At 34.9% G+C, this 23298-nt stretch overlaps 1 protein-coding gene across 1 annotated transcript in view; it reads left to right on the forward strand.

Annotated features, from left to right (window-relative positions):
• Nucleotides 1–23298, forward strand: part of LOC150100532 (uncharacterized protein CG43867-like) — a 552783-nt gene that overhangs the window by 157087 nt on the left and 372398 nt on the right. The window contains exons 6-8 of the mRNA XM_090402673.1: nucleotides 2274–2310; nucleotides 7574–7613; nucleotides 11059–11143. Of these exons, the coding sequence (XP_090258799.1) occupies nucleotides 2274–2310; nucleotides 7574–7613; nucleotides 11059–11143 (162 nt within the window). The remainder of the gene's footprint in view (nucleotides 1–2273; nucleotides 2311–7573; nucleotides 7614–11058; nucleotides 11144–23298) is intronic.

Here is a 23298-nt window from a genome sequence, read left to right on the forward strand (position 1 = left end):
CTGGACAAAAAAAAAGAGGGGTGGGCAGAATAATGCATGCAGTTACATAATTAACATACTGACTTCGTATTTTTAGTTGCATTTGGCTGTACTTCGAAATAGACAAAAACATTCAGTCTGTATATATTTATTTTTTGCATATTTTGTCATTTTTGTATGTCGTTACTTTAAGTCAGGAAATATAGTTTTACTAGTATGCATCACCTGTGATAATTTTACACTAAATCAGGCTATTTTTCTCTCATATGTCAGTGGTCACCTGACTTTCATAGATATGAATGACATTGAAGAAGTTATCTAAGAAGCTTCAAAGTTATTTGTTTTTCATAAGTGGTTGGAACTCTAAAGAAGTTGATAATTTATAATTACTGAAAAAAAGTCTAAAAGATATGTCTCTAAAATACACGGTGTTCGAAGAAGTCATTACTTATTGTTCTGCTTCTAACTTTTGACTTAATGAAGAAAGAAACTGAAATAAATAATTAATTTGAGTATTTTATAAAATTAAGGTTCAGAAAATGATATCAAACAAATAACTCCATCACTGTGCAGGTAAACTTTAACTCTTTCAATTTCATTTTCCAAGATCCTGCTCAAAGTTTCTCCCACTAGATCTGTTTTAACTTTCCCCTCTGCTAAGGTTGCTGGTTTATTTATTCAAACTTTCTGAGGTCCCCCCCCCCCCCTCTAAAAATAGTTAGGACCATAGAATCATGATCAAATCTAATCCATATTTTGAGATTATGCAGTTTGGAAATATCTCTCAAAACAGTCATTATTTCTTCAATGATGTGTGCTGGAGTACCATCTTGTTGGAACTGTATGTTCTCAATACTTAACTGCTCCAACTCTAGAACAAAAACACATGTAGATTCTGTAACAATTACCATTTATACTAACAGGATTCCTTCTTCATCTTCAAAAAAGCAGAGTCAATGGTGTTTCCAGCTGTCAAAATACACCAGTCATGATTTCTGATGAAAAAGATTCAATTTTAGAATCAAGATTTAAGAATATACAGAAGCAAGATGTACTTCAGAACTTGAGATGATCTTAGTTCTTCAACCCTCTCTATCTTATACAGATAAAGATGCAAGTTAGTATGCAATATCCAGTACAGGGATGTTTTTGAGATACCCAATTGAGTGGAACAATCTAAGATGTTTCTGGAACTTCTCACACACTTTCTCAACACTTTTCATAGTACAAACCATTCAGGGTTTCTCTCTCTGTATATATTTAGTCATCAGTTGAACCCAGACTCCTCAAATTGTGCAGTCAAATACTGGATTGTTTGAACATTTGTGTCCTTTGATTACCATATTGCCTTTGAAATGCTGTTTGAACAAATTTTCATTTGTAGCTATTCAAATTATGTGACTTATTCTTTTAAACAGTCTGGACATTTTTTTTAATTAAAAAAGTTACAGCTATTTTAAATAAGGTGAACTTTTGGAATACCCTGTGCTTATACTGCTCAGGTAGATAGCTCATGGAATACCATGAGCTATCTACTATGGTGGTCTGGATTTTTTTGGGGGAGGGTGGAGGGGGTTTGCCTGACTCTGGTGAAAACAAACAGTTTAAAACAACTGTCAGTCCTGCAGAAACCATAATTAAAAGCACTAATAAATAGTGAACAGGCTTTTGGATTGCCAGTGTTTAAGTAGTGCAGTACTTGGTCAACTCCTGCTAAAGATTTGTATTTTCATAAGCACTTGATTACCATTAAAACATAAAATTTCAAAATCGAGCATTGTTTGTGTACTTAACTATAAAATAACAATGGATGTTTATTTTTTTCTTTAACAGTTTCTTATGCTAAGCTTCTTTTTTTTTTCTTTTTCCCTACCATAATCATGATTCTGCTTCATATCTGAGAGCTCACCTAAGAAAAATATGACTTTGTGACATGAGGTAGTTACCATGATATTTGCAGAGTTATTGGATTTCTGATTCATGGTTGATGAGAACCAGTTGTTTGATTCATCTTTTCTTTCGGGACAGTGAAATCCTTAATCAAAAGCACTAATATTAAAGACAAGCATATAGGCTCTTGTATGGTTAGTCTCTTTCTATAAGGCAAGGTGCTTGAGGGATGTATTTTCATAAGCTCTTAATCATTTTCAAAAACTTTTAAAATTTCTTGTGTGTTCTGCTTTATATACAGTAACCAAGGATTGTTATTAGTCTTTCATTTAATAAATTTTTCTTACTATTTTATCATCAAAAAATGTTTTCAGTTGAAATTATCATTACTCTTAATATTTTAGGAGTCCAGAATTTATGAAGTAGCAGTGAATGGAATTAGTGTTTCTTGTGAATCGATACAAGAAGGCCCTACAGGTAACTATTATACTTGATATTCATAAACATATTGATATACAATAGATTAAAGATACCAAGAAATTATATTCTTGGTTTAATTCTTTATCCAAAAAGTTATATACAAATTGTAATGTTGATGTTGTTTATTTTTATGGCAATCTTACCCATTGTAAACTTTTTAGTACCATGATTGGAATGAAAGTTGTAGACTGTGGGAACTTTGCTCTAAAAGGATCGAATATGAAAGATTTCAAACCACTTCCGGCTTCGAGTAAGTAGGGCAGTGATGGTATGGCATCTAGTGATGAAAATTATTTACCAGCAAATAATATGTTGTTTCTTTGTTTCACCAATTCTTAACTGTTGTGAACTACAACATACTGGATATGATTTTTCAATGTGATTATTGAAAATGTAGTTATGTTACCTCAAGAGTTAGAAGTTAGTAAAATGTACAAGTACTGCATATTTATCTGTGTTATTTTTAAATAAATTAGCAGAAGTATTTATATCCATTACTCTTTATTGCTGAACAATCAGTTGTTGCTAGCATTATCCTTTGAAGTAAAAGCATTGCATAATCTTTAATTCAATTTATAAATTAAGATTGTTGTATGAAATTGTGAATTGATACCTATATTTTATTCATCACTCTGATGAAATTTACCTCTCTTTAGTGCTTAGCAATGTAACATCATGCAGCTCATTCTACTTTTGAATGATCAATTGTTTGTATTCCACCTTGTAAAAACTGTTCCTATCAAGCCACTGATGATAGTCTGTTAATTTCAGACTGAAATATTTGGCAAATATTAAAATATTCTTGTGCTAATATGTTGATAATGCTTAATTTCATGTCACAAGTGTCTCTCAAGAATAGAATCACCAGAATGTGGTGTTAATGCAAGAAGTGTTAAGGATTTTAAGATTACTTCTTAAAAGATAGAGTACTTCTTATCATAGCAGCATTACAATATGCAGCCTTTGCAACACTTGCAGTTGCCCTCCAAGCTCCAGTCTGCTGTTTACCACCACTGCCAAATCTCGAATCTCATCTACTTCCTACAGTATGACCATCAATATTGTATGCAGCCTTATATTTCTGCACTCCAAAATGCAACCTTGCACTTATTAATATTGAAACTGCGACCCCACTCTTTTGTGCAAGTCAAAAGTCTATTTATATCTTCCTTGAAAGGAATTAACATCAGCAGTGCTACTTATAATTCTCCCCAACTTTTCATCCTCAGCAAACAGCCTGAAGATCTCCAGTCAGGCCACATTCCATATCATTTTACTCCTCTTTTTTGAGACACTGCTCCATCATGCACAACTTGCAAGTATTGTTCTGAAATCCAATCTCTGATTCATCTAACTAATATACTATCTACTCCCATCTCAATCAACTTGTACACCAGCTTATCATGTAGTAATCTATCAAATTCTTGCGAAGTCCAAGAATATCACTGTATGTGATTCTCCCTTATCTAATACACTCATTACTTTATAAAATGGAAGCAAATTGCTAAAACAGGATCTACCATTCACAAATCAATCCCGATCATCATAAATAATGATGTGTCCATCAACCAGTCCGGTATTCTATTCCTAACCAATCTCTCCAAAACTTTGACAATTTTCGCAAAGGCTTTTGATACTGTCACCTCATGATAAGGTGACAGTTAAACTAGAGCAGATGGGGTTGGATATTAGATTAGTGCATTGGATTGGAGACTGGCTATCTGTTAGGTATCAACAAGTTGTGTGTGTGTGTGTGGGGGGGGGGGTGATATCCAAGAAAAGGAAAGTCACTAGTGGAGTGCCTCAGGGGTCTGTTTTAGGGCCATTACTGTTTAACTTGTATATTAATGATATTGGCGAAGATTTGGATGGAGATAATCAGTTGTTTGCAGATGATGCAAAGTTGGGATGAACCATAAAGTGTAGTGAAGATGTTGTGGCCTTACAAGAAGACTTGAATAGATTGAGTGATTGGACTTGAAAATGGGGATGTGAATTCAATGTTGTAAAATGTAAGGTTTAAAATTTGGAAAACAAAGATGGGATGCAGAATTTATGCTTGGTGAGAATATATTGTTGGAAGTAGAGGAAATAAGAGATCTGGAGATGATAGTCGATAAGGATCTAAAATTTAGGGGTCACATCGCCAAAATTGTGAAGACAACACAAAGACTTCTGGGAATGATGAGGAGGACACTGACGTGTAGAAGTAGGGAGATTCTTGTTCCATTTATAAGGCTTTGATTAGGCCACACATGGACTATTGTGCCCAGATTTGGTCACCTGGTTTTCAGAAGGATGAAGAGATGTTGGAAAGGGTCCAAAGGCGACTGACTAAGGTAGTTTCTGACCTCTGGAATGTCGAGTATGAGGAAAGATTGAAAAGATGTAATTTGCAGAGACTAGTGGAGAGAAGGAAGAGGGGAGATATGATAGAGACCTACAAGTTGGTAAGGGGTTGTTATAGGATCAGTAGTGGAGAAGATCTACAGAGAATAGTGGGAGATCAGGGGAGAACCAGAGGTCATCTCTGGAAACTGTATAAAGAGGGTGTGAGTAGGGGAGTGAGACGCAGTTTTTTTTTATGCAGAGTTGTGAATGATTGGAATGCCTTGCCTGAAAATGTGGTGTCTGCAAGGAGTTTGAGTGTGTTTAAGACACAGTATGATGAGATATGTGTGTGATAAAAGGACCTCCCAGATGAGTCTTTGACTCCATGAGGTCTTGGGATAATAATAATAATAATAATTGCAGTTATAAGCTTAGTCTATAACTGGAAACCTCTGTCATGGAACCGTGTTTGAGGAGTGGTGCTGTTTTGCTTTCTTTCCACTTTTTAGGAACATTACCCACTGCAAGACTTTCATTAAATAATCAGGTCAAGGGCATATTCAACTGTTTTGCACATTCCTTAAGAATATGTGGTGATATGTCATCCATTTCACAGTCTTATTAACATCTAGATCAATCAACACCTGATACACCTTTGAATCTTTCACTTCCAGTTTTTCAAATACCTGCCTTCCTTCTATATATATTGCACTGCATCATTCCCACCAGTATGGTACACTGATAAAGTGCCTTTTAAATAATTCCACTATATTCTTTGTAAACAGCATTCTGCTGCCATGACTCTCCACTAGTGTTAACCTACCATATTTATTCTTTCTCTTGCTTGCCATATAGCAGATTTCCCTGGAGTTAATCTTAACCTGACCAATCAATCTCCTCTCATACTGCATGTTTTCTTTCTTTACCATGCTCATCACCTTCCTAGCCTGCACTTTATATTCTTCATAGATCCAATCACTACCAACTGCCTTGTACCTCCTCCATAGCATTTTCTCTTCCAACACAGCTTGCTTGAAATCACTGTTCATCCATTTCACTCCTACTCTATTTACTCGCTTAACCCTTGGTATGTAGTTGTACATTGCTTGTGTCGGATACTGCCTTGTGAATTTTCATGCACTGTGAACATCTTTTTTCAACTCATCTACCCAACGTAATGAAGCTAACTGACTACAGAGCTTTCATTTAGAAATTATGGACTTTACAACTGTGTTATAAATAACTATTTTAATTTTCTGACATTTCGACCTTCATATTAAGGTCATCATCTGGAGTATATACAAATATACAAGAACAAGCTGAGTTACATTTCACACAGTAAGCTATAAACAATGATTTGATCGCCAATTATTCTCCTGGCATGACCTCTAGTGAAGAAAAAAAAAGATAAAACTAAAAATTAATTAACTATTTAGAGACTACATCAAAGCTAAATTCTATTTAAGATAACATGAGAGAAACATTCTTTCATATAGATAGTTTTCTTACAGTAACAATGATGTCCTATTTTTAACATGACAATTGTTATATTAGATTTAGGATTCTGGATTATCTACAGTCCTGTTTATAGTTAACTCTTAGGGAGAAAGGTTCTTTGGGAAGAATATGTGCCTTCCATATGCTTGGGATTTTTAGACCATCATTATTGTTCAGATTGGAGTGGTTGATAAGAATCTCACAGACTTCTTTAAATTTGCGTTCATACCATGTTTTGGTGTGATGTAAACAACTGGTGCTTTTCCAGTTAATTCTATGTAAAGTGTTCAGGGCATGATCAGAAAGGCAAGCTTCACGATAGTTATTATATTTAATGTGTCATATATGTTCCTTTTGTCTGATAGCAATTGTGCATCTGTTTCCCCTATATATGGTAGATTACAGGTGCAATAAATAAGTATACTCTGGGGTGGACCAACGGAGGGAGTGAGTCTTTGAATGAGTTGAGTAAGCTTTTTAATTTTGCAGGAGGTTTAAAGGTGGCTTTGAGGTTGTATTTCTGTAGTATTCTGTTTATTTTATCTGATGTCCCTTTAATGTAAGGCATGGTTATACTTTTATTGTAGTCTGGTTTATCTTTGTTTTTTATTGAGGTCTTGTAGAGAATTTTGTTAATAGTGTTTTGGCCATAACCATTTTTTAGAAAAGTATTGCTGATAACTCTAAATTTATCTTTCAGTGCTTGTTCATTGGAGCAGATCTTCAGAGCCCTTTTTTTTTAGAGTATTAATGACAACTATGTTTTGTGTTGGATGGTGGTAGGAGTTTATGTGTATATATTGACCAGTATGTGTCGGTTTCCAGTAAACAGTGAAGGAAAGACTGCCAGAAGGAAGATGTGAGACAAGTGTATGTAGAAACGGAAATGTGTTCTGTTTTTCAATCTCAATTGTGAACTGTATGCATTTGTGTTGTTTGTTTAGGTGGTTAAGGAAAGTGTCTAGTGTCTGGCAGCCATGGGGCCAGATCGTGAAAACATCATCAATGTATCTAAGCCAGATACATTGATGATGTTTTAAAGGAGGGTTTTAAAGGAGAGGAATCTATAGCATGTTGCCCAAAATGTTCCATATAAAAGTTAGCAATATTTAGGGGGGGGGGTAAGCATTAGGGAAGGGATAATGGCGAGCCCATGGCTGTGCCTTCTTTTTGTAGGTAGAAAGCATTTTGCCATACAGAAAGATGAAAGATGATTTAGAAAAAGATGATTTATTAGTCAGTTTTGATGTCCCTGCCCTCTTTACGAATGTCCCAATCAATGACACAATACTTCTTTTACAGAACAAATTCCCTCAAGATATCATGGCGCTCTTTGCGCATGTATTACGTTCTGGTTATTTTGTATGGCAAAACACTTTCTACCTACAAAAAAAAGCACAGCCATTAATCCCCCTCCCCCCATTGCTAACTTTTATATGAAACATTTTGAGCAACATGCTATAGATTCCTCTCCTTTAAAACCCAAAGTTCTGACTTAGATACGTTGACGATGTTTTCGCGATCTGTCCCCATGGCCACTAGACACTTTCTTTAGCCACCTAAACAAACAACACAATCGTAATACTTAATTGGGTATTACTATCATAATACCCAATTAATTACTTAATTCTATCCTCCTCTATTGTACAAAATACTGCATCAAAACCACTGTCTCCATTTCTTACTTGCATCTCTACCTTGTATGGCATAACTTTTCTGACATCAACAGCACTCATCCTTCCTTTTTGCATTTTCTATCTTCATGAAAAATATCATACCTTTTGATCTCTATTCCTGTTAGGATGTTGTTCTCAACCAGCTACATCTCAGATATCAAATCATGACTGTCAGCAAGTTGTGTATGGATTAGTGGTATCCCAAAAGAGAAAGATCACTAGTGGAGTGCCAGAGGGATGGGTTTTGGGAACATTATTGTTTTACTTATATGTTGATGACATTGGGACCAGCTCCACTGAAGATATACAGCTGTATGGCAATGAATCAAATTTATGAAGAACTGTTTGTGTATGTGGTTGGGAAGATGTGGCCTTTCAGGAGGATCTCAATATACTAGTAGTGGTAAGTATATGTCCCCCCAGGATGAGTTTCTGATTCATTGGGGATGCCCAATTAAAAAAAAAAAGAAAATTGTTACCTAAGTCTCTCCATGGTTTTGTTTTTCTACTTTTACACATAGTGTAGCTTATGTTTTTCTTCATGTTCTCTCACTTGCCGACCAACTTTCAGCATGAAGGTCAGATTTTCCTATCCTTGTAGACAGCTTTATCCTATTCCCCATCGGCTGAATCATTCTAGTGAGGCATGGTTTGAATCTCCAAGGTATGGTTCTTATTTTCTTACTCTTTCATTTTTTTCCCCCTTGAATGATATATTTATATTTGAGTCTGCTGTTCAGTTCTGAAAGCTGCTTATCTTTCATTCTTTTTAAAACTCTTATTATAGTGATAATTTCCCATAGACTACAACTCTTCAAAAAATAATGTAAAGAGATTATAGATTACTTTTCTCTTGACCTGCTCACACATCACATTTTTTTTTTGCTAAAGGATTTGAGCATGAAAGGATGTAGTCTTTCATGTATGGGAGTGATTATATATTATTTCTGATGATTTTCATGATGCTCCTCTAATTTCAAATTAGTATAACATGATGCATTTATTTTGTTTAGGAGCACGTTTAAGTTTTGCACTTGCTAGCTTAGACCTGTCATCTAATGATTAAAATTATTATGAAATTTACATTAAGTTACTGAATTTTAAAAAACATACCTTGGAATTATATTTAGGGTGGAACTGGTTCATGCGAAAACTGACAGTCCAATTGCAAAGGTAAAGGACGTCCTTGATGCTTAAATCCTATCAAATGGCTTGGAAATTTGGAAACCAGCACAGATTCTCCATACTTTTCTGTGGCATGTGTCCAGAGGTAGGTGACGTAAGTGAGGAGATCTGCTGTTGATCTTGATTGGAAAAATTCATGTTGGTGATCACTGGTTAGTTAACGGTTCTTGAGGTGTTGAAAATTTTCAGCATTGATGACCTTTTGCACTATTCTCGAGAAGTGAGAGCATTGAAAGTTTGATTGTAAACACAATGGTTAACAATATGTGTTTGATCATGAATGATAGTAAATCAGTCAGCTTTTCTTCTGGCTTAATCTTTGAAATTAGAGAAGGGGAGCCTATTTGATTTATGAACATTAAAATCTCCTGGGAAGATTTTAATGTTCGGGTAACATTAAAATTTGGCTCGCAGTTTGGGTAACTATACTGTATGCAATGAACTTTTTTTGATTGCATGAAGTAGTAATTATGATCACATATAGGAGAGCAGCAAAGCAGAAATTGAAAACATAGATTGAGACAAGGAAATCTTGAGCCATAGCAGTTCATAAAGTGGAGATTCCAGGTTGCACGCATCTCCTACTTTGGGGATGAAACATGTCATTTGTCTTCATGCCTCCGGTAAGCAGGGTGGTGATGATGGTTTATTAGGTATTGGAAGCCATCTGTCACCTAGAGATCTAATTGACATTTCATATTAAAAAAAAAATTGACATTTCAACATTTTTTTATATATCAACCCTACACACACACGAGAGGTCTTGAGACTTGTACGTAAGAGTATTACTTGTGGACAAGTGATTAGAGAATACAAAAGAATCTGTTAACAAGAGAAGTTATGCATATAACAAGGCAATTTACTGTAGTTAAAATCTCCCATAATGATTACTCATTTTGCACCTGCCAGAGTAATTTGCTTAAATATTTCATCATCCTCTGTATTCCCTGGCTACATTTCCCTCTAGTTTCTCTACCTTAAAAAAAAAAAAAAAAAAAAGCAAAACTCACCATAAGTAATAATTAACTCAATTCCCCCACTCTGTACTAAGCCCATTGGAACACGTACAGCTGCCGCCACACATCCTTTCAGAGTATACCTTGAAAACCCACAGAACAAGTTTCTTTTCCTGCTCCTTCATTCCTGTTACTGCGGTACTGTGGAACAGTCTTCCCCTGATGTATTTCCCAAGGAATACAACATAAAGACTTTCAATCAAATGTAAACAAGTTTCTCCTTTCCAAATCATTACCCATATATGGTACTAATGTACTATAGGTTGACCAGCCAACCTCTTGTATATGGGCCCAACATAAAAATTAAAAAGTAACACTCCGGTATTCCATTACCCCCCTATACTGCCTTGAAATATGTTTTATACCCTTCACCTTCTATCTTGGTGATCCATGATGTTTCACTAATGCTAGTAATCTTCAGACAACTCAGTCAATCAATGCAATAATTCATTCCCTTTATTCCTGATATACATGGCATTTGTATATAGAAAAATCAGGCACTTTCAGTATTCCAATACTTATTACTCTCATGGGATTTCACTCTCCTCTACATTATATACATAAACCTTGGTAGTCCCAGTTTCCCTGTCCTAACCCTTTCACTTTTCTAGACAATAATCTAAATACCAGAATCCCTCTGTGTTGATATGCAAATATCTCTTCTGCCATCAATTGTTCTCCAAGTAAATGCTTATTTTCACTTATTCTAAACCTTTCTCTTTCACATTCTCACTATCATATCTAGACAACACATTCACCATCTTCCCTTGCACACTTTTCCTGCATAGGCTCTAACATTCATCTCAAATCTCTTGCCACCTGATTCACACTGTCTCTCAGTTCATTTAGGTCATGAGTACTGTACCAAGTTAATTTGTTTAAATTATCATTATATCAAAATTTTAAGCAGTTTACTTAGATGTTTAAAATTAGTTTCTATGAATATATTTTTTCTTGTGAATAGCATTTGACTAAAAATGTTGCATGTTAGGTTCCCCAAATAACAACAGTAAGCCCTCAAATGAAAAAACATATGCAAATGGTACCTTCACTGATCTCAGTATTCCTGTTTATGCTACTGTGAAAGGGGTGAGTAAAGAACACAGTTTGTTAATTACCATTAATATTTATAAAGTAATTTTGTTGTTAGCTCATAGCGATTTATATTTTAAGTATTACTTACATTCTAAATTTTTAGATTTTTCTAAGTAGTTTTTGCTCTTTTACTAACTTTTATGATTCAATTATAAATTAAAATTTGCTCAATTTTAATTTTACAAATGTATTTCATATAGTCTATGTCATTATTTAGTTATTTATGTGGTAGAAATGCAAATTTATAAAATGTTCCATTCTGTATGTAACAGCAATCCAAAACAACCAAGATATCAATACATAATAAAGTGTTGAGCATAGTTAATTACACTTTAATAAAATAAATACTTAAAAAGTCATATATGCACATCTGTTAATCCCCTGAAAACTAGACTCATCATAAATTAACATTGAAAACTGATTGTAAATTTGCACAGATGATACTGGATTATTTAGGTAACAGGGATAGGAGTTGATAGACGAACATCAGAATCAAGGGTGAAGGGAGACAATGATTTGTATTCCACAAGACTTGTGCTTGGACTGCTGCTATTTAATGTGCTAATAACTTTAGGGAATGCAATAGAAAATAAATGTGATGTTGAGATCTGCATGAGGATTTGGATTGTGTGGATTTTTTTTAATATGAATTTCAAATATAAAAAGTTGTAACTTATCATACATTAGTACTGTAGGTAGGCCTAAGGGTTATGTATAATCCCCAAACAATTCTCTAGAGACCAACCATTTTTAAGCATTTAGATTTGCAACAGACATAGTGTGGTAGTCATACAACAGGCAATATCCTTTTCCATGCCTACAGAGTCATTTGAACCCATGACTGATTTCTTGGAGGATCAATCAAGCCATTAGAAAAGCATTATAGGAGTTGAAGAATAGTTGCCATTTCAATGCTGAAATGTATGTGTGTGTGTGTCAGGCTATTCATGTACTTTAGGCAGAAAAGATTGCAAGCTGTGTGAAGTGCAGTTCTGATGGAACTGCACTTCAAGAAATTCATGAGGTTAGGGAGTTCAAGTGTCATATTCAAAATAGCATAAAGAACAACTTGAATATTAAAAAAAAAATGCTTTAATAAGCATGGATAAGGAAGTGAATTACCCTTTTTAATATCACCAGTAAACATGAGTTCACATAACACAGAACCGTGCCATGTGTAGACAAATGCTTAAGAAGAAAGGACTCCTTCTTGAGGTTTTGTCAAGAATTTTGTTATATAACAGTTAATGATAGCAAAAATGCAGTAAGAACACCTAGATGGATGGAGCAAAAATCGAGTGTCTCAACCTTTCTTCATATTCAACATTACAGAGTTCAGAAATTATTTCAGTCAATTGCCTCTGGATCTTCTCTAGTATCTCTTCATCCTTTTGAAAACCAGGTGTGCACAGTAGTCCATATGCAGACTAATCAGAGCCTTATACAATGGAACCACAATCTCCTTACTTCTACAAGTCAGTGTCCCCAGCATCATTGCCAGAAATCATTTCATTGTCCTCTCAATTTTGGCAATGCCCTCTAAATTTCAGATCTTTGTCCACCATCACTCCATTATCTCTTATTTCCTCTGCCTCCAACAATATATGCCCACCAAGAATAAATTCTATATCTCATCGTTGTTTTCCAAATTTTAAACCTTTTTTGCCACACTGAACTGGCATCCCCACTCCCATGCCCATTCACTAAGTCTGTTCAATTCTTCTCTTCTGGGATATTGCTCCCACATATGCAACTTCTTGATACCTATCAGACAGCCTATCTCCAATCCAATGCATTAATCTAATATATCCAACCCCATCCTCTTTAGTTTCACTATCAACATATCATGTGACAGTCTATGAAAAGCCTTTGCAAAGTCTAAGTACACTACTGTGTATCCATCTCCCACATCCAATGCTACTGTCATCACCTTTTTGTAATAAGTAAGTAATTACTAAAACACGACCTCTGTTTAGCAGATCCATACTATCCGACAAAGATAATACCATTGTTGTCAACTAAATTCTGAATTGTGATTCTCACCAGCCTTTCCAACACTAACAACAGCACCTGATATACGAGGGTAGTCTGAAAAGTTCTCGGCCTAACAATGAAAAAACGAATTTGTAATTTCAAAATTATTTTTATTTTTCAACACAATCTCCTTTAAGACTAATACATTTATTCCAGCGATGCTTTAGCACCATTTTCCTGCCCCTGTAGTGGTTCTCTGTAAGATATATAAAAAATACCCCTCTATATAGCTGCAATCACCTCTTGATTCGAAAAAAAAAACACTGACCAGCGAGGAAGAGTTTTAGTTTTGGGAAGAGATAGAAGTCAGAGGTTGCCAAATCTGGTGAATAGGGTGGATGTTCCAACAATTCATAGTGCAAATCCCTTAATTTTCCCATTGCCAAAACACCTTTGTGGGCAGGTGCATTGTCCTGAGGAAAGATGATTTTTTTCTTCTGCAAACGAGGTCTTTTCTTGTGAAATTTTTTGATCAGAATGAATAATATTACCTGATTATTGTTTTACCCTTTTCAAGATAATTAATAAACAAAATGCTTTTAGCATCCCAAAACATCGACCCCATGGCCTTTCCTGCTGATGGAACCGACTGTCTTTTTTTGGCACTGAACAGCCGGCTTCTGTCCACTGTTTTGACTGCTGTTTGGATTCTGGTGTGTAATGGTGAATCCAAGTCTCATCCGTAGTAATAAATCGATGCACAAAATCAGTTTTATTCTTGTTAAAATGCTCCAAGCACTGTTCAGAGATTTTCATGTGAGTGCATTTTTGATCTGTTATGAGCAAGCGTGGCACCCATCTTGCGCAAAGTTTTTTCATTTGCAATTCTTCATGTAAAATATGTCCTACATGTTCTTTTTAAATGCCTATAGTCTCAGGAATTTCACGCGCTTTGACTCACCGGTCATCCAATACCATATCGTGCATTTGATCAATGATTTCTGGTGTTGTTACACTTTTTGGACGTCCTTCACGTGGATCATCTTCAAGGCTGGTATGGCAACTTTTAAACTTGGCAGCCCATTTCTTAATTGTTGAAAACAAAGGAGAAGAGTGCCCATAAACTTTTATGAACTTCGAATGAATTTCTTTTGTCATTAAACCTTCTTTTAGAAAGAATTTTATAATCCTACAATACTCAATTTTATCCATTTCAAGGGATACAGACAACACTTTTGCTTCAGACAGCTGTATAAAACAAACTACATGATAGAATGAATTCAATTTCACATGGATAATTATGATAGATGTACCAACCTAGAAAAAGAAAAATCTTGCTGATAGTATTGACATCTATGGTCAAGGCCGAGAACTTTTCAGACCACTCTCTTACAGATTGGCCTATAATTTGATGCTTGAATTCTGTCACCTCCTTTAAGAAGCTGTACGGTCTTGCCTTCCTTCCACTCCTTTGGAACTTGACCTAGTGTAAGACTCATATTAAACAAACATGTGAAGATACATGTCAACTCCGTGGCACATTCCTTCAAAATATGGAGTGATATATCAGCAAGTCCTGCAGCCTTATTAATATCATTTGCTTAATTCCCCATATATCTCTTCCTCACTTGCAGTCAGTATCCTGTTGTCCTCATCCACTACTCTAAAACTCTCCATCAATTCACAATCACAAGGTTGAAAGACCTGTATGAACTGCTCATTAAATATCTCAACTATATCCTTCTCAGCAGTTCTCCTTATACTATTTTCTCCAATCACTACCATCCTAATTTGCAACCTTTACCAACCGAGTCACCCTCAGTTCTTTGTTTCCTCATGAACTGATTATTACCACTCCTTTTATGTTCCCTCCATAATGCCTTTTGTCACTGTATTGCTTGCTTGATCTCTTCATTCTTAATCTCTTTTCTTCAATTTTATACCTACCTTATTTAACCTTCCGTCCTTTGGAATACATTTAGACATTGCTTCAACTAGATACTTCCTGAGTATCATCCAAGCAGCATTGATCTCTTTTCCACCTAACTCCTCATTCCATGCTACAGCTGCAAGCTATCTCCTTAAAATCTCATAATCACCATTATTGTAGTACCATATATATCCTTTCCTCACAGAAGTCTTGACATAGTGGGCAACCATTCAGGTAATCACTTCATGGTCACGCTCACCAACTGGAGGGAAATTTGACACTTCATTTGTAATGAAGTGTCAAATTTCCTCTGATGAATATCCTCTGATGAAATTGTCAAATTCAAGACCCTCACTCCTCGTGTGCCCTGTGTTACATACTGCCGGGGTATGTCCCACAAAAACTCAAGAAATGAATTTCCTTTACCTGCAGTTGCTATCTCATCATCCCAATCTGTATTTCCGTAATTAAAATCACCCATGTGATAACCCTTTTCCTATTTGCTTGGCTAATTTGCTTATACATTTAATGGTCTATCTTCAACATTATCAGGTCTTTAGCAACATTCAGTGAAGTATTTAATTCTATTCACCTCTTGCTCACCATACTGTCTCAAAAGCACTACCACTATTTTCCCCTTGATGAGTACTATCATCAATAGTACTCCACCTCCATTTTTATCCTTTCTATCTTCATGAAATACATCATACTCTTCCATCTCTATTCCTGTCAGGATGTCATCCTCATTGAATCATGTCTGACTTATTCAAACATTTCTTGAGTGAAGACAATCAACTAATGCAACCATTTCATTTGCCTGGTTTCTTACACTTCTGGCATTTGTATATACTCATTCTTGAATCTATAGCTAGTTCCACTGATTCCACTTATTTGATGTGACTTCTCCATGCTTAATTTGAACCATTTCTTTTTCTCCTTATTCATCTTAGAACCTTCTTCAAATTCAATTATTTTTTCCTACATCCTAGGTCCTCCCCTTCTCTTTTTTCTCTACATACACATTCACATCCTCTTGGTGCATCAACCTTTCTCCTGCTGTGTTCCTCTGTCTGCCCTGAGTCTCCCCGTTTCCCTGTTTGTCATACACGCTTGTACTCATTCTCTACACAAATGCTACCTACTTCTTAATTCATAAGCATTACTTTCATCTCTTCTTGCTCTCCCACTCTTTCGCATTGCTTCTAATTGCTCAGATTCTTTCTCTGCACGCATTACTCTCCCTGCTAGCAGCAGTTTCTCCAAATGACTTCCACCAAAACCTTTGAAATGCAGTCCATCACTCTTATACAGTTCAGTTCTTCTTTGAAACTCATTCTACACATTAACAAGTTGCACTCGTTTCTCTTCACACATTTCTGCTAATGTATTATCATTCATAATTCTTGCTCTCTTCCTCATCTGAACTGACCTACCTGGCAACACACAACTACCTTTCCTGTCACAGTATTAACGTTTATCCTTCTCAACAAACAACCTCCTAATATCCAATCTTACATTCTCCTTGTTCCCAGTCAAGTAATTTTTCCCTACTACCACTTCCAACTTCTTTGCTCACTTACTCCTCATATCCAACCCCAATTGTCATTTTACCTCCTGGAAAACAAACGTGCAGCTTTTTGTTTAACACTATCCTATCAGTGGTAAACTGATTAATTACTTAAATTAATCAGTTTACCACATCAGGCATTTAAGCACCCACAACCTTTCCAAGTATTGTTGGACTTTGCAACTGTAACTCGAGGACAAGGTGGTTAGTCCTATCCTCCCGATGTCTTATGTTTGTAGATGCATGTGTTCACAGGGCTGGTTTGCCTGTTCTGGGGGGACAAAAAAAACCCAAGTTTCCAGATAAAACACACCCTATCTCCACTCACCTTTAGTCACAAGAGACCAGATAAAGTTCCTCACATCATTGACGAGAATCAAACACAAGTCTTTCCAACCAAAGGGTTTCATCTATACCAGAGGTCAGCAAACTTTTCAGACCGTAGACCCCTTCGTGGAATCCTTTATTCCTCATCGACCTCCATCATGTTAAATAAATGAATAAATGTTATCAATAATAAATTTCTCAATTTAAAAATAATAATTCCTTCACCCTTTTACTTTATTACTGCTTCTCAATTAGAAATATTTACAGAAAATACTTAAAAAAATTATATCCCCTTTTGACCCTTAGACATTTACTGACCCCCTTGGATAGCCATATCAATCCCTAGGGTCGATATCGACCAGTTTGCCGACCCCTGGTCTATACTGACTGAGCTACGGAGAGGCTCATGCAGTGCCGCACCCAGGGAGAGGGCCAAGGGGCCCTGCTCCCCCCCCCCCCAAAAAAAAGAAAAAGTTAAAATACACTAAAAAATTTTACAAAATACTTTTCCTAATTAAAATTCATTTTTTTTTTATTTATGTTGTGTCGTGGCTTCTATTTCTATACTACTTATGAATTAGCTGTCACATAAGGTGAGAGTACCCTATAGCAGTGTTTCTCAACCTGTGGGCCGCGACAATGGGACAGGTGGTCCACAGGCAGACTTAAATTAACCAAATAAATCTATATATTTTAATTATCCAAACAAAACAAATTAAAATTGAATAAGTAAAAATTATTGAAATAAAATGGATACTTAAAAAATAAAATAAAAATGTTCATTCCATGAACATTCTACCTCTATTTTAATTTGTAGCGGGAGATTGATTGAGTAATAAAAGAGGGATTAAGTGAACAACACTGTGGTTTTATTGCTTCCACTTTCCCTTGCTGTTTTGTCAGATTTGAAGTAAAAATGTGTTGTCCACATGACCACATTTCAACCAATTACTTGTTGTTTATTGATTTTTATTGTTGAAGGGTTTCATCCTTCAACCAAGGCTCAATATATCTTCAGAAGTGCTAAGTAATACTTGGACAAAGTGTTTTGTAAGTTAACAACCCCGGTATTTATATATTTTTAGGAAATTGCGCGACTGAAAGATAAAAGCAAGCTGCCAGTTGAGTTGAAATGCTAACTCTCTTCAACCGAATTCCATATGTGAAACTGCCATAACAATATTCACTATGTATATATTTTTTTCTAAGTTTTAACACGTTTACGAATTTTAGCACCTTCGGTTGAACTTTATTGCTGCTTTGGGGCAGGTGAACTCAAACACATCTAATTAATAACAATAGTTTTTAGTTAGATACTGTGTTTGCCGGTGCAACATATGGTTTTGCTTGAGTCTAAATAGCATAGTTTCTGTATGAAAGGACATGTGATTCATTAATTAGTGTCATTTTTATCCCAGTTGTCTCTAATTGCAGTATTTGTTGAGAAATATATTATACAGACTGCTGGTACCTTATTCACTGACATAATAAAAGTACTTGTTTTTCTTGCCTGCAATATAGGGGCTATTGGGGAGGGTGTGTTGTTTACCGCGGGAGCAAATTACTATCCCCCGCTCTGAATGTGTTTTAGCTTTTTTTCATTTGCGAGGTATATGCGAAACTTTTTAATTTATTTTTTCGAAAAGTAAAATCAGGGATATGAGTTATATGCGAGGGCGAGTTATATTTCGAGTAAGTACGATATTTCAATTATGGATAAGTACATTGGTATCTTCTTTAAACGGAAAAATAGCTCGGATGACAATGATAATACAAAATGAGTTTGTAATGACAGTTTGTGTGTAGTTTCTGAAGAGAAAGAGGTCTGTAATGAATCCACAGAAACACAGAATTCCCATCAGTTGCAATGCGATAATATTAATACACTGAACGAAAGGAAAGATTTGCTGACTTGCTGGACACTCGACCAGTGGATCTCATTCAAAGGTAAATACAATTGATTATTTTGTAGGAACATTTTTCTGTTTTGTGACTTTTCTCCCTTTACAGTAATTATGCCTACATTATTGTGTTATTATTCAACAATTGTTTACAGTTTTGAATGTGTTTATAAATCAATATCAACAGTAGCCTGATTACAAATGCATGATGAAAAGAACAGGGAGGTTAGGAGCTTCCCCGGATAGTATCAAAAGATAAATACAATTGGTTATTTTGTATAGGGCCCCCAAAACTTATTAGTTTAGAATTTAACCACTGGGAAAGCGTTTGTGTCCACCTCAAAACTCTGAAACAGAATTTGGAAACATATTTTCCGAATAACTTTTATAAGAAATTTCTGTGGGTTCATGATCCATTTCAGGCTTGCAATCATGAGAATGTCCTTTCGTTATTGAAAAAAGAACACTTAATTGAGCTTTCAAGTGACAGTGGGCTTAAAATGCAGTTCTGTGATCATGGTTTGGCTCGATTCTGAATCTCGCCTTCACTGAGAAGTGAATTTCCCAAATTATCTGAAGAAGCATCAGAAATCGTCATGCAGTTTTCTACAACCTATTTTTGCAAGAAAGGATTTTCATTGCTCCTTCAAATACAGAATTCGTCTTAGTGTGTGTGTGTGCCAATCTTCGACTGAAGTTGACCAATATTGAGCCAGATATCCAGCAACTCTGCAATGCCGAGAAGCTCATCCATCTGATTAAAAGTAAATAGTAAATAATTATATCATATTATTTATTTGTTTAATAAAAATTAAAACTTGGTTCGATGATGATACACTTTTACTAATTTACTTCCAAGTTTAATTATGTTTCCATATATATTCAAAACATGCTTTTAGATTTATTATGTTATAAATGGCACAGTTTTTCCCAAATGTTGGTAATCCCCACATACGTTTTTAAAAAAATTCATAACTTAGTGGTCATAACCACTGTTATATCATAGAATTGTTTTAGGCATTTTACTTGTCCTTGGGCTTAGAAAGGTTTGAGAAACGCTGTCTGAGCCGCGCCAGAGAGGATCACGGGTATCACTTATTGGCGAATCATTGCAGATGCTCAGTCATAGGTCGTGTGCGATATGCTCGTATTCTGTGCTATTTTGCATTGAGTTTGTTGAAAAGTATGTCTTGAACTTGAAACTTCTTTCCATCTCTGAAGAGTAACCTTACTGTATGTAAATTCTTCAATAACATTGAAGTTAAGTTAAATTTGTAAAACATTTTATTTTGTTTTTTGGATTTTGTGCTTAAAATTGTGGCTGAAAAATGTACACAGAGTATTTTATTGAACTATTTCAAAAAAACCAAAAAAGGATGATTCAAATGTTAGTAGCAATGTTGGTGCTATTAATATTGTCAATACCGATTTGGATTCGGTTTCCCCAGTCGTAGGCCTGAAAAAACCATCAAATTACCCAGAAGAAAGTACTTCCTTAGTTATTAATAATTCTCACGACATCGCATTTTTGAAAGAAAAAATATTTAATTCTGACGATAATCTAGATATTGTGAAAAAGTTGTGGAAACCAGAACCAAATTTTAATTTTCCTGCAACCTGTGCTGCAATTTACAACTGAAGTTTTCAATACACGTGGTTTGAAAAATTTTTTTAAAAATTTACATGGCTTGTGTACTCTCAAGTTGAAAATAGTCCGTACTGTAAATATTGTGTTTTTTGCACCTGCTAATGTTGGAAAATCTAAATCTGAAGTACCTGGGCAGTTAGTTACACAAGGTTATAATAATTGGAAGAAAGCCATTGGAAAATTTAATAATCATCAAAAAACAAAATATCATATAACGGCTGTTATGACTTATAAAAGGCTAAACAATATTTGAGATGGAAAATGTATTCCAATCAATCGACAAAAATGATGTAGATAGTGCATCAGAAGCTGTAGTTAATCAGAAACAATTAGAGCCGATTATAAAAACAGTAATTTTATGTGGTTGGCAAAATATACCCTTGAGAGGACATGGTGATTATGGAGAATTTTCATTTGAACAGGAGCCAATCGCCAATGAAGGCGATTTTTGAGCTTTGTTAAGAACGAGAATCAATGTGGACGACAAAAACTTGGCTGAACATTTTAAACATTCTGCCAAAAGCGTTACCTATATTAGCTGGCACATACAAAATCAAATTATAAATGCATGTAATGAAATCATTTTGAACCGTTTGGTCTAAAAAATTAATTTGGCGAAATGTTTTTAAATTCTTGCCGATGAAACTTGTGAGATTTCTACCACGAACATCTTTCCTTGTGTGCCAGGTATATAGATGAAGAAAATGACAGCAAAGTTTGTGAGCAATTTTTACAATTTGGTCCTGTAACAAGCACTACAGGAAAAAATTATCCGACAAAATATTAGAAAGCTTTAATAATTATGGCATCGAATTTTCATATTTGTGTGGGGAAGGTTACGACGGTGCCGCATCAATGAGCAGAAAGTTTAATCTCACATATCAGCTATATATCCACAAGCTTTATATGTTCATTGGGCATCACATAGTTTGAATTTGGCAATTGGAAATGCTGCATCTGTGACTGAAATAAGAAATTGCATTGGCATAATTGAAAAGGTACACAATTTCTTCAATACCCCTAAGAGACAGGACATCCTTGTTGACAACATTGATAAATATACACCTGATACTAAGAAACAGAAACTATGCCAAGTTTACCCGACTAGGTGGGTGGAACGCCATGAAGCCATCATGACCATGGTGGAATTATATGATGCAGTGATTCATAGTCTTGAAACAATCATTTCTTGGGAAGACAGAGACCCATTCTCTAATGCAAAACTTTTGAATAATTCATTGTGTGAATTTGGTTTTATAATATCTTTCTTTAGCTTGCAAAAAATATTTGCATACACCTTACCATTGTCTAAAATAATGCAAAAATCTGACAGTGACCTCTTAATTGCCCTAAATTTTGTTGATGATGATGTGGCTCAATTAAATACCATTCGTGAAACACCAGAGTCTTCATTTAAAGATATTTACGATGAAGCATGTATAAAAGCCAATAATTTTAATATTGACATTAAAAAGCCAGGGACTACATTAAAAAAAAAACATTTAAGGTCCAATGTTCCAGTCGATTCTGTAGAAGAGTATTTCAAGAGAATTTATTGATCAAATATTGACTCAGCTTCAGGATCGTTTCACTCAGCACCGCAACATTTTGAAAATTTTTTTTTCTCTTTTACCAAATGGAAAAGATGCTCCAACAGCAAGTGCAATGGAAGATTTTCGTCAGTTGTGTGAATTTTATGACGTTGTGGTATAAGAAATTTGAAAAACCATTTGCAATAGCTCCATGAAAAAATGCCATTGATGCAGTTTCAAAGTGTGGCAAAATGATATATCCTAACATCTATAACTTATTAAAATATTTGCAATGCTTCCGGTAACAACATGCGTCAGTGAAAGGTCATTTTCTAACTTATGCTTTTTGAAAACTTATTTAAGATCTACTATGACACAATCACGATTGAACGGACTGGCTTTGCTGTATATACACAGAGAGAGATTAATGTAACCACGACTGAAATAATTCAAGAACTTTGTAAAAAAAAAAAAAAGAAAACTGGATTTTATTCTTTAAATAAATTTTTATAATCACCTAATGAATTTTATTTAATGAATGAACAGGCCATATTTATTTATTTATTTATTTTTATAATCCAAGTTTTTGTGTATGGTGGTTGGTATTTTAAATATATTAATATATAAATTTGAGATGATGATGCAAAGACTAGAAGAATAATGAGATTGGAATTAATGTTAAAATAACTGATTAGTGATTTGAATGCTCTGAAATTCTGGGTTGTAAATAGAATTATAGCTTTTTGTACAACTGTATTATTATAGGTTAGGCAAATAAACAGAGTAGTAGTGACAGATAAACTGTGAAATTGCACAAAGAGTGTGGGAAAAGAAGTTATTTTGGAGTAGATATAAGATAGCTGCTGCTAATCAGTTGAATTAGGGATATGGAATACAGGCCTGAAAAGTGACAAGTGTTGAATTAAGAAAGAAAAGAAAAAGTGCAGTATGAGAGATATTTAGCTACTGAGACTAGAAAAATTTAAGGGAATTCTTCTGTTATATGTCAAATAGGAGAAAAAATCATTTTGGATATGGGCCACAGGCAGCTTCTATTGCTATTAAGATAAGCATGATAAAGGATATGGTGGAATTTTGGAAGTTTATCTTGGTTAGGCTATAATAAATTTAATTTAATCCTTTATTCAAGTGTAAGCAAACAAAATTTGTGCCTGAAAATATCTTCAGGACTGAGGTAAGGTGGTGCAACACCAGTCAACTCCGAGCAAAGGTGGACTAAGCTCTCATCACTCCTTGTCTCAGTATCTCC

The sequence above is a fragment of the Typopeltis vanoorti genome, chromosome 13, assembly GCF_054136105.1.
Source record: "Typopeltis vanoorti isolate ZY-2024b chromosome 13, IOZ_Tvanoo_1.0, whole genome shotgun sequence".
NCBI lineage: Eukaryota > Metazoa > Arthropoda > Arachnida > Uropygi > Thelyphonidae > Typopeltis > Typopeltis vanoorti.